The sequence below is a fragment of the Loxodonta africana genome, chromosome 26, assembly GCF_030014295.1.
Source record: "Loxodonta africana isolate mLoxAfr1 chromosome 26, mLoxAfr1.hap2, whole genome shotgun sequence".
In the NCBI taxonomy this organism is placed as follows: domain Eukaryota; kingdom Metazoa; phylum Chordata; class Mammalia; order Proboscidea; family Elephantidae; genus Loxodonta; species Loxodonta africana.
In genome coordinates, this window is record NC_087367.1 from 1,002,057 (window position 1) to 1,015,378 (window position 13,322).

Consider the following 13,322-nt stretch of genomic DNA (forward strand, 5'->3'; position numbering starts at 1 on the left):
ACAGTGAGATATTAGGTTTTTCCAGGTAACTATGCATTTGAAAGGAATGGCGTTCCGTTTCTCAATCCAGGCAGAAGTCAGGTAGATAGCAAGAGAGAAGAGTTGTAGGTGGACATGCTCAAATGAAAGGATAGCTGTGCAGGTAGTTACATGGAGAAGACAAGCTTATCTGATGACAGCTGGGGTAGGGTAAGTGTTAGGAGTCTCCACAGAATGGAGTCAGTCATATGATGAGCCAATAAAAGATGATCAAAAGACTTAGGTTCTTTGGAGAATCTCTTTCTAGTTGGAATAAAAAAATTTATTGAGTGCGTCTGTCATTCTTGATAACTCCCTGTTTCTTGAAATGTTCTGTTTTGGCTCATTTGATTCTGCTGTTTTTTCTGAGATACCTGCCTTTATGTCTCCCAGGCAATGTAGTTATTTAACCCTTTGTGCTCTTGCAGTGCTTTCATATCTTTCTAATAGCATAGTGTTAAGCAGAAGTTGGTTGATGGAACAAGTGAACAGAAATATTGGTTATCCTCAACCATTGGTTTTCTTGGTCTGTCCATTCTTCTTGAGTAATTTCATCTACCATCACACCATCTGTTTCGGCTGACACGTTGATGACTCCCAGAATATCTTACCTCACTCAGAGTGCTTTCCTGCGCTCTGGCCACTGCCTTCCTTGTATGTCTCACAGACTCAGTACGTCCTGGTCAACCCCAGTCATTCCAGATCTGTTTGTCTCTCATATCCTCCGACTCAGTGGATGGTCCCGCTGCCCACCACCAGTCCATTAGGGCTCTTCAGAGCTCTCAGGGTAAAGTTCACACTTAAACATCACACTCAGAGTTCATCATCGTTTGACTTCCGTCTACTTCTGTAAACTCATCATTTTCCAGTCTCCCGAATAATCCATGATGTTGAATTTTTTAATTTCTTCTGCTTATAACACTCTTCCTTATCACCCTAAATTTCTATTTTTGTCTAAAAACTAAGCTCATGGTTTAAACAAATTCTCTTCTGAATTTTTAACGTGCAATGAAGAATTATTCACTTAAATTTATATATATTTTTTTATAAATCCACATGTTATGTTTTGTTTAAACTGAGACCTTGTTTTGTAAATGCGAACTGAGAATATGCTGCATCATAAGATTTAGCTCACCGGTTGGTTGGTTGCTGCTGCAAATAGCAGGTAGCCCTTAGTGAATGCCGTCTGTTTGCCAGATAGCGTTCTCAGCATGGGGTAGGTACTGTAATCTCCATTTTACAAATCGGGAATTAAGCTCAGAGAGGTTAAGGAACTTGCTTGCTTAGAGTCATATATTTAGTAAGTGATATAGCCAGACTTTGTAGTTCTAATTAACAATAGTAAATACTTTGATTCTTATTATTTAAGGAGGGGGAAAAAAAACAAAACCTCTGACCCACAGACCTCCTTGGCTTTGAAGGACAATGTGGCTCCTTCTCACGTGTCCATAGCTCCCCTTGCGTATGTTCTTACAATATTTACTGCAGTCGTCTCGAACTTATTTTTTTCTTAGCAGACACAGGAAAGCTCTTTGAGAATGGAGAAAGTCACGTAGAGGGGAGATACATAGTTTTAGTGAATGTGATTGAGAATACTACTTCTTATTTACTATCATGTAAATATAAATGAAATCAACTGTTTTTAACAAATGTTTTCTAATATTTTCTTTCAGGGCATGTTTTAAGAAATTGCCTCGTATTCTGAGTTTCAATACTATGCGATATACATTTAACATGGTTACCATGATGAAAGAGAAAGTGAACACACACTTTTCCTTCCCATTACGTTTGGATATGACACCTTATACAGAAGATTTTCTAATGGGAAAGAGTGACAGGAAAGAAGGTAATTTACTCTTTCTCTCTCATCTGTGTTTATTGTAAGTCTCCACAACAAGATAGTTATAATCATTAAGTTGTAATTGATTAAAGATTTAACAAAAATAAATTGAATCCTAGAAAGGACAATGATTTCTAAAGATAATAAAGTGCATTTAGTCAGTTGGCCGGTAACTACTTAGTGTCTGTTAGGACGATGTATCAGGCACCTTGCGGGACGTACTGGTGAACAAGGTAAATGTTGTCCCTACCCCATGAGCTTAAGTCTGCTGGGGAAGTCTTGCACTGAACAAAAGATCCTAAACATGTGTTGTCAGGATAGTGAATGTTTCATAGTTCTGGAGGAATCAGGCTTTCATGAGAAGGTGACTTTTAGCAGAGATGTGAAGCTCGAATATGAGAGCAAGATTGAGAAGAGGGATGAACTCTGAAGGATAGGGTGATGAGTAGGACAAGGCTGTGGCCAGATCATGACAACCTCATGGGCGTTTGGAAAAGGTCGTTCTGACTATAGTGTTAAAAATGGATTAGAGGATCATCAAAGGGTTGTGGGGAGGATAGTCTGCTAGATGGTGGCTTAGAGGAGAAACAGTACCAGTGGGGGTAGAGAAGTAGTATATAGAGTTCAGTAGGACTTTATGATTGAATGAACGAATCAAGCCAATAAAAACTTACTGAACATCCACTGTGTGACTTCTGCAACTCTTAACAGTAGTGAGAATTCAGTGACAGTGTAGAGTAAGCAAAGCCTCTGCTTCCATAAAGGTTGCGTTTCAGTTGGTTTGTGGCCAGAGGGAGGTGGAGGAGTCAAGAATGGCTCTCAGATTTCTGGCTTGAACAGCTGGATGAACAGCTGGGGCCGCTATTTCAAGAAAGCCTCAAGAAAGGGGGAATGTGGTCAGCAATGTTGAATGCTAAAAGAAGCAAGAGTTCAGTAAGAATAGACTGGAATAATCTAGCATGTCTTTAGTTATCTTCATCAGATCAATTTTGTTTGGGTGTTGCAATAGGAAGGCAGATAACAGTGAGTCAGAGATGGCACTGGGGTCATAAGTAGATACCGCCAAGTTTTTTTTATTTCCGTAAAACCAGTGGTTTTCAAACCAGTATAAAGTAACTCAAGGACCACAGGAGTGAGGAATGGAAACAGGTGAGAGAAGAAAGCAGCAAGGGTCTAGTTCTTGCCTCTTCATTCTTTTTAGCCAAAGAAGTTCTCTATATGTAATAAGAGTCTTGACGATCTTTTATTTGTGCAAAAGTTCTTTGGATTTAAATTTTTAAAAGGTTGATGCCACAATACTGTAAGCTTTAAGAAAGACAACTATGTTTTAATCCTTGTACCTCAATCCCTGACACTTAACAACCATCCAGAAGTGTTGTGTTTGTATGGAACAGGAGTTGAGCAGTGTGTTACCTGACAGGAAGCGCAGGCTGCTCTTTCAGGACCCCTTTGAAGAGAGGCCAGGGGATGGGCGACCCCAGCTATGAAGGAATACGGTGAAGGAAGGGAATTTTTTTAACTGGGATTTGCATCTATTTATAAACTACAGGAAATGAGCCTGTAGAGATAATAAGTTTGAAAATATAGGGGCTTAAGAATTAAGTAGTGAGCATTGTATATGTGGATCCTAGTTTTTAGATCCCTTATCAAACCATTTGGGAAATTATAGCAGGACTGTCTGGTAGCTGTGCTTCATCGTATTATTCATGAAGCTTCCACAAGTCACCTGTTCCGAGTCAGAGCCTCGCAGTGCCTCCACACGTGCTGCTCGTCCACAGCTTTGACACTGTCAGCCGTTTCCTCCTCTCCCGCTCACTGTCCCTGCACTTCCCAGCTTACGCTGGCACTCAGGTGACTGAATCTGCTCTGACCTCGTTTGTCCTGATTCTGCTTCTCCCTTTCTCTGTGGTGCTGAGAGTACAGATCCTAAATCATTCATCTTCAAACTTCCGATTAGACCATTCTGTAGTTTTTTTTCCTTAGTATCTTTTGTTACCTTTAGATTTCAATATTAGGGGATACAAAGTGTATCTTTTGTTTATTTTGTTTGTGTCTACCCGAAACTCCATGTACATAGTGTTTTCAGCTAACCGATGTGCAGTTTGGAAGCATGCTATCTGCACAGTGCTCCATTTTCTGTAGCGTGAAACTAAAGGGCGTAAACGTGTTAAGGCTTTTCAGGCCTTGTGTTTGCCTGCTCCCTATAAAATGGAATGAACCGCTCTATGTAATAAGGGTCTTGATGCTGCCTCTTTCAAAAGGACTAGCCAGGTGCAACATGAAGAGAACATATTTTGTATTTATCTGTTGTACTGAGGACCATACTTATGCACTGATACATGCCTGTTTCTCAAATAATTTGCGTTATATGTTCTTTAAAGTAGGAGGCTGTGAATGTTGATAATAGTTGTTTTATTCCTATTTTAATATTTAAAGTATCTGTGTGTGTTTCCTGTATATAAGGTATTGATTATATAAAGTGATTCTAAGATGTTACCACTTTTGTAGTTTTCAGAATTACCACCATTATTTGTGTAAATCATTTCAGGTTTTAAGGACGCCAGTGATCATGCGGAAGACGCGGAGAGCTATGAGTATGACTTGATAGGAGTGACCGTCCATACGGGAACAGCAGATGGCGGGCACTATTACAGCTTCATCAGAGACATCGTGAACCCACATGCTTACAAGAACAATAAATGGTGAGTCGTAGATACTTTTCATTGCTTGGATTTAAAAAAAAATTTTTTTTTTCCTCTTTTTAAGATAACAGTTTATGACAGGTTTTCTATTTTGATATATTTTCTGTTTTTAATTTTCTAAAAATTTTCCGTAAGATTAAGAAGAGGAACAGACAAAATTTTTAAATAAAGGGGATTTTCCAAAGACAGTATGAATCAGTTCTTAAACTTTATGCATCAGTGGACTCTTGAGAATGTGGCGACTGCTCTGTCCAGTAAAATTAATACACAAAGTTTTGCAAACCACACTGCACCTCCCCAATCTCACCTGTCAGTTAGAACTGCTCGCTGGGTGTTTTCTCTAGGCAGCCGCAGCCACCTCGTGCATGCCAGTCAGAAGTTCCCTGCATGCTCTGCTCTGTTGGCCATACCCTCCCCCTTCCTTCCCATAGATACATTCTTCTTACTGTCTTTTATCAAGTTAATGGTTAAAAGTCATGAAATCAGTCCCTAAGTAACTGTTTTTTGGTCTTCAAATGTTAGGCAGAGTCTCGTGGATAGGAGCTATACGTGTGCTAGGTGGTGTTCTAAATAGTGGGGATGTGGTTGTGAACAAAACGTACACTGCTAAATTGATTTGCAGTTACCAGAATAGTTTTATTCAACTGCCGCTCACTCCTTCAGCCATCATGTCCGTGATCTTTTTTTTTAATCCATTTGAATATTTTTCAGTAAGTATATTTTGAATCTTTTTGATCATGAATTTTGAAATGGTATCTTTAGAAATTCTCCCATCTTTTACTCTTTTCTGTCCAATAGCTTTACATGTTCTATTCAAAGAAACTTAATTCCTGTTTTTATGAATTTTCTTATTAATCCTAGGTTGTAAGTGATCTTTCAGACTTTAGTGTGGTTATGACTATGTTGTAAAGTTATACACTAGTCCCAGTTTTCAGTAGATTACAGTTCTAAAGCCAAGAGCATGGTTAGAATTTACCTCATGAAATAATCAGTAATTGAAATATATCAATATATAATGCAGGCATAAAACAGAGATACTTAGCATGTCCAGGTTTGATCAACACTATATATTCTCTGTTTTAGGTATCTCTTTAATGATGCTGAGGTAAAGCCTTTTGATTCTGCCCAGCTTGCCTCAGAATGTTTTGGTGGAGAAATGACAGTAAGTTTTATTCAGAAATTACTAGTAGTTTGTAACTGTCCAAGTGCTTTACAGTTATAAAATCCATAACATATGGAAGTGTAAAATGTTTTAACTGCTGTGGAAAAGTTTGGCATAGAAAAGTTAAACATAAAAAAAAAGTTGTTGTTAAACATAGATATTAATATAAACATAAAAAGTTAAACGTAGAATTACCGTATGACCCAGCAATTCCACTCCTAGGTATATACACAGAACACTTGAAAGCAGGGACTCAAACAGATACTTGTATACCAGTGTTCATAGCAGCTTTAGTCACAATAGCCAAAAGGTGGAAACAACCCAGATGTCCATCAGCAGATGAATGGATACACAAAATGTGTATACAGACAATAGATAAACAGAACGTGGTGTATACAGACCACGGACACACAGAATGTGGCGTATCCAGACGATGGACACACAGAACGTGGTGTATACAGACCATGGACACACAGGACATGGTGTATACAGACCGTGGATACATAGACGTGGCGTGTACGTACCATGAACACACAGGACGTGGTGTATACAGATCATGGATACACAGATATGGTGTATACATACCATGGACACACAGAACGTGGTGTATACAGACTGTGGACACACAGAACGTGGTGTATACAGGCCATGGACACACAGAACCTGTATACAGACTATAGACACAGAATGTGGTGTATACGGACCATGGACACACAGAACGTGGTGTATACAGACAATGGACACACAGAACGTCGTGTTTACAGATGATGGGCACACAGAATGTGGTGTATACAGGCGATAGGCACACAGAACGTGGTGTATACGGACCGTGGACATACAGAACGTGGTGTATACCAGTGATGGACACACAGGACGTGGTGTATACAGACGATGGACACAGCACATGGTATATACAGACGATGGACACACAGGACGTGGTGTATACAGACGATGGACACACAGGATGTGGTGCATACAGGCAATGGACAGAACATGGTGTATACAGGCGATGGACACACAGAACGTGGTGCATACAGACCATGGACACATAGAGCGTGGTGTATACCGATGGTGGACACACAGAACGTGATGTATACAGATCATGGACACACAGGACGTGGTGTATACAGACCATGGACACACAGGACGTGGTGTATACAGGCAATGGACACACAGGACGTGGTGTATACAGGCAATGGACACACAGGACATGGTGTATACAGACCATGGACACACAGGATGTGGTGTGTACAGACCATGGACACACAGGATGTGTGTACAGACGATGGACACACAGAACATGGTGCATACAGACCATGGACACGCAGACCGTTGTGTATACAGACCATGGGCACACAGAACGTGGTGTATACAGGCCATTGACACACAGAACATGGTGTATACAGGCCATGGACACGCAAAGTGGTATATACAGACCATGGACACACAGAACGTGGTGTATACAGGCGATGAACACACAGGACGTGGTGTATACAGGCGATGGACACACAGGATGTGGTGTATACAGGCGATGGACACAGAACGTGGTGTATACAGACCATGGACACACAGAACGTGGTGTATACAGACGAAGGACACTAGAACGTGGTGTATACAGACCATGGACCCACAGAATGTGGTGTATAGAGACCATGGACTCACAGGACGTGGTGTATACAGGCAACGGACACACAGGATGTGGTGTATACAGGCGATGGACACAGAACGTGGTGTATACAGACCATGGACACACAGAATGTGGTGTATACAGATGAAGGACACTAGAACGTGGTGTATCCAGACGATGGACACACAGAATGTGGTGTATACAGATGACGGACACACACAACGTGGTGCATACAGACGATGGACATACAGAACGTGGTGCATAGAGACCATGGACACACAGGACGTGGTGCGTACAGACCATGAACACACAGGACGTGGTGCATACAGGCGATGGACACACAGACCATGGTGCGTACAGACCATGGCCACACAGACCGTGGTGCATACAGACCGTGGTGCGTACAGACCACAGGCGCACAGACGTGGTGTATACAGATGATGGACACACAGAACGGGGTGTATACAGGTAACGGACACACAGAACGTGGTGTATACGGACCACGGACACACAGAACGTGGTGTGTACGGACCACGGACACACAGAACGTGGTGTGTACGGACCACGGACACACAGAACGTGGTGTGTACGGACCACGGACACACAGAACGTGGTGTGTACGGACCACGGACACACAGAACGTGGTGTGTACGGACCACGGACACACAGAACGTGGTGTGTACGGACCACGGACACACAGAACGTGGTGTATACAGGCGATGGAATATGAGCTGGCAATAGAAAAGAATGCGGTTCTAATTCGTGCTACAATATGGATAAGCCTTGAAAACGTCACGCTAAACCCCATATTAGCGAGACATAATAGAACAAATACTGTATGAGCCCACTAATGAAAAAGCAAATACGTAGACACAGAAAGTAGATTCGAGTTTACCAGGAATGAGGGGTGGGAGAAATAGGTACAGAATTTCTGTTCGGGGTGATGACGAAGTTTTAGAAACGGGTATTGGTGGTGATTGCTCAACGGTTGTGAATGCAGTTAGTGGCACTGAATCGTACACTTAAAGAGATTAGCAAATTTTGTTACGTATATCCTACCACAGCAAAATTTAAAGAAAAATCCAAAAGCTGAGTCACTTAACTTCCTTTTAATTACTGTGAATAAACCTAAAATTAATTTGTTGAACTGTTATTTATTAGAAGTTTAGTATGTTCAGAGTATACTACTAGACACTGGAAAATGTTAAAAGGTTACTATTTCTGCCTTCAACAAGCAGTCTGATTAAGAAGTTAAGACTTCAAAATGTAAAAATTGTAGTACGGGAATTGAATTATACTGCCATGAGACAATATGGTTGAATGACTTGTTTACTCAATGAATGCTGTGGAGTTAGTGAAAAGATGTGTCTTACTGCCTTAATCTGAAAAATCTTTGATAAGGAAGTTGGATTGAGCTGAACTTTGAAAAATCACTCCTTTGATGCTGTTTGTAACAGCAGCAGCAACATGGGTGCTTCTGTTTGTAACATAGAAGACGACCGTCTATGTCTGTGACAAGGTTGGCAGTGGGATGTAGGGAAGGACAGTTGGGTTGGAGTATTACTGTAATGATTTCACTTCTCCATAGGCAATTTATCACAGTACTAGTTTTCTGAAAATTGTTTTAAAATGCCCTGTTTCCACAAGTCAAGTTTATTGATCATCTTCATTTTGCAGATAAGCCCAGATAGTTATTTTTTTGCCTCAGTAACCATGTTTATTGTCAGATAACTCTCCACACTCTGAATTTCAATGAAGAGCTTCCTTCTTGTTTAATTGGTGCTCTTGTCTGCTATTCTGAATGAAAAAGGAAAATTAGGCCAGTTGCTAACAATTGGGAAATGGGTAGAAGAAGGAAGTGAATAATTAGTTACCATTTCAGAATATCACTAAACAAACCACTTGCATCTCCAGGTGTTATTCCTAGGATATTTCCCTTTAAAAAAAAAAAAAGGGCAAGTGAACCTTGCAAAGCTCTCCTCGCAAAAGGTAGTTTCTCAAATTGTAGGTCCATTGTACTTTCTTATGCTTTTATATATTCTATTGGCAAACATACCTTAAAAAATTGTTTTGCACCTCTGTTTTCAAGTACTCTTAATCAAAAACTTCTGCCTCTCATTACTATATCACCCACAATGCTGCTTGACTGTTGCCCTCAGTTTTGTTTAGTTTTTTTTTGTTGTTGTTATCTTTCCTGTCGTAATTAGTGTACCTGGAGCTCCCCAGAACTACCAGTAGGAATTTTCGTCTCCTCACCCAGTAGCCCCCACTTCACTCTTCATAGTCCACACGTTGTTACCGCTCCTTGTCCTGTGACCATTCTTTATTCTCTTATTTGAATCTCAGGTCTTTATTGATTATTTCCCATGCCTTCCTGGTCTCTTTTTCCCTTTCTGTCTCATCATTTTTAACTTCCTTTTCCATCGTTTCTTCTGTGACACCCTTTGGTTGACAACTGCCTTTTCCTGGTACTTCTTCCCCTGCCACCCATGAGCTGCACTGTTTAATATGCTGACAGGTCATTTCGTTGGCAAGAAATTCTTCCCACTCTGAGACTCAGAATGTGTTTGGAGGCCTGGCAGAGGCATGTATGTCCATGTCCTGCATTCTCCTAGGGAAAATTTTGAGATCTGGAAATAAATTACAGCTTCGTGTCTGTGAAATATTTTAATAATCTACTTTATTACTTGTAACAGTGCTGCAAAAGTAGTTTTAAATTTGGTTTTTATTTCTGCTTCTAATCACACTTACAAACCTAGGCCCAGACCACCTTTTTTCCTTGCTACACCTTCTTCTTTTCTGTTTTCTTCTGTTGTAGTAGTAAAATTTTCTCCATCTCAATTTTATTGGTTTACATTCTCAATCAAAAAAGGTACCAAGAGTGATGTTAGGATAAATTGGCCAAGTATGTGAAGAACACAGGATTTTTTTTTTTTATTATTTTTTATTATGCTGGAAGTGAAAGTTTACAAACCAAGTCAGTTTCTCATACAAAAACTTATAGACACCTTGCTGTGTACTCCTGGTTGCTCTCCCTCTGATGAGACAGCACACTCCTTCCCTCCACTGACTATTTTCATGTCCATTCGGCCAGCTTCTGCCCCTCTCTGCCCTCTCATCTCTTCTCTAGACAGGAGCTGCCCACATAGTCTCATGTGTCTACTTGATCCAAGAAGCTCACTCTTTACCAGTATCATTTTCTACCCCATAGTCCAGACCAATCCCTGTCTGAAGAGTTGGCTTGGCGAATGGTTCCCGTCTTGCGCTAACAGAAGGCCTGGGGACCATGACCTCTGGGGTCCTTCCAGTCTCAGTCAGACCATTAAGTCTGGTACAAGAATTTGGGGCCTGCATCCCACTGCTCTCCTGTTCCCTCAGGGGTTCTCTGTTGTGTTCCCTGTCAGGGCAGTCATCGGTTGTAGCCAGGCCCCATCTAGTTCTTCTGGTCTCAGGCTGATGTAGTCTCTGGTTTATGTGGCCCTTTCTGTCTCTTGGGCTCATAATTACCATGTCTTTGGTGTTCTTCATTCTCCTTTACTCCAGGTGGGTTGAGACCCATTGATGCATCTTAGAAGGCCACTTGCTAGCGTTTAAGACCCCAGACGCCACTCTTCAAAGTGGGAGGCAGAATGTTTTCTTAATAGATTTTATAGTGCTAATTGACTTAGATGTCCCCCAAAACCATTGACCCCAAACCCCCACCCCTGCTACGCTGACTATCAAAGCATTCAGTTTATTCAGGAAACTTCTTTGCTTTTGGTTTAGTCCAGTTGTGCTGATCTCTCCTGTCCTGTGTGTTGTCTTCCCTTCACCTATAGTTCTTGTCTACTATCTAATTAGTGAAAATTCCTCTCCCTCTCTCCGTCCTTCCCTCCCCCCTCTCGTAACCATCATATTTTTTTCTCTGTTTAAACTATATTTCAAGTTCTTATAATAGTGGTCTCATACAATATTTGTCCTTTTGCAACTGATTGATTTCACTCAGCATAATGCCTTCCAGAATCCTCCAAGAGCGTAGGGTTTTTATCAATATCATGTTATTTGAAACTGTTCACAGAGTCGCGATACAGTATAAAGTAGCTGTTCATGAAACAAAGATTATATATAAACGTAGCTGAGTACATCCATTTTTTAATCCATTTTTTAACAAGGAGAACTTTTTTTTTCCTAAACAGACCAAGACCTATGATTCTGTTACAGATAAATTTATGGATTTTTCCTTTGAAAAGGTAACCATTTCTTCCATAGATAATACTCTTTCTTCTGTATTATCTGTTTTTATGGTTATACCTTGACAAAATGAAAATAATACTTTTTTTTTTTTTGACCTCTTAAAGACACACAGTGCATATATGCTGTTCTACAAACGCATGGAACCAGAGGAAGAAAATGGCAGAGACTACAAATTTGATGTTTCCTCAGAGTTATTAGAGGTACAAGATAATTTGGCTTTGGTACCAGTTTAAAAGTATGTTAATTACATATGGAAGGGATAATAATGTAACAGCAGGCTGTGGCAAAGTTAGGAGCTATAATCTAGAGTAGACTTTTTAAAAGACTTTTTACAAATAGTCTTGTTACTACAGAGATAAGTCTGGGGAATAAAAAACGAATGACATTAAAGGGAGTGGAAAAATGTTATCAGTAGTAATGAAAGAAAATAAAAAATGAAGGCACTCATAAATAGGAGCCTGACTGTGGAATATAGCACCTAGGGCAAGTAGTTTTAAATTGTTGAATGAGCGCTCACAGCTGGCAGTGGAAACTGTGATGGCCAATTTAAAAAAAAAAAACCACTGTTGTCGTTGATTCCAACTCATAGCCATCCTATAGGACAGAGTAGAACTGCCCCATGGGGTTTTCAGGGAGTGGCTGGTGGATTTGAACCGCTGACCTTTTAGACAATTCAGGTTTTACTATGCGATTTTTTTTTTTTTTTTTGTACTACTTCTATCAAGTCTTAACACTGACTGAATTTCGTTCCCCGAACAAACACTTTTAACTGGTATTTTACCTTCACATAAGTTAGTGATGAAAAGCCAAGAGTCGTGTATTATTTCAACTCCCTGAATTAGATATACCAGCAGAATTAGATGCTGAGTACAGATGGCTCTACTAGATTTAAATCTACTATTTATACAAAAATTTATTTCAACCCCTTCATAACCACAATAAAATAGACTGTATGCATGCAATAAGTGCAAAGCTTTGTACCCCAGGATATCCAGGAAAATCTAGACCTTGCTCAGTATAATGACAGCCAAGTAAAATTTTAAATAAATCCTTAAGAATGATGTATGTTGTTCGTTTCCATCAGCAGTTCTCAAACTTTTTGGTCTCAAGACTCCTTTATATTCTTAAAAATTATTAAGAACTTTAAAAAACTTTTTTATAATGTGGGTAATATCTGTTAATACTTACTATATTAGAAATTAAAACAGATTTTAAAATATTAATTTACTTAAAGCCATTACTTGCTAACACAAATAATATATTTTATGGAAAATAAATATTTTCCAAACAAAACAAATCAGTAATACAAGTGGCCCTGTTTTATATTTTGGAAATCACTTTAATATCTGGTTTAATATAAGTGGCTGGATTCTCATAGTAACTGGCGCCTTTGGTTTGTTGCGATATCACTCAGTAAGTAGCCTTTGAAACACCTCATTTTACTTTCATGAGAAAATAAGAGTTAAAAAGGCAGATGACTCCTTAGTGTTACTAAGAAAACAGTTTTGACCATGTAGACCCCTAGGAAGGGCCCAGGGATTCCCAGAGGTCCTTGAACCACTCCTTGAGAACTGTTGGTTTACCTCATGAGGAAAGAGGGCCCCAGGCCTTTACTGTCCAGAAACAGGAAAAATAAATTGAACCAAGTTAGAATATCCTTGATTGCAGACCTAAACCATCCATTTCTTCCTGTAATTGTGTTTCAGTTTATTAATGTAAAATTGGTTTGCCCGCATATAC

General features: G+C 39.9%; 1 protein-coding gene across 6 annotated transcripts in view; it reads left to right on the plus strand.

Annotated features, from left to right (window-relative positions):
- USP34 (ubiquitin specific peptidase 34) overlaps positions 1 to 13,322 on the plus strand; it is a 249,426-nt gene that overhangs the window by 191,789 nt on the left and 44,315 nt on the right. For all 6 annotated transcript variants that reach the window (XM_064276991.1, XM_064276988.1, XM_064276990.1 and 3 more), the window contains 5 exons: positions 1,692 to 1,864; positions 4,407 to 4,560; positions 5,644 to 5,722; positions 11,525 to 11,578; positions 11,687 to 11,782. In XM_064276991.1, the coding sequence (XP_064133061.1) occupies positions 1,692 to 1,864; positions 4,407 to 4,560; positions 5,644 to 5,722; positions 11,525 to 11,578; positions 11,687 to 11,782 (556 nt within the window). The remainder of the gene's footprint in view (positions 1 to 1,691; positions 1,865 to 4,406; positions 4,561 to 5,643; positions 5,723 to 11,524; positions 11,579 to 11,686; positions 11,783 to 13,322) is intronic.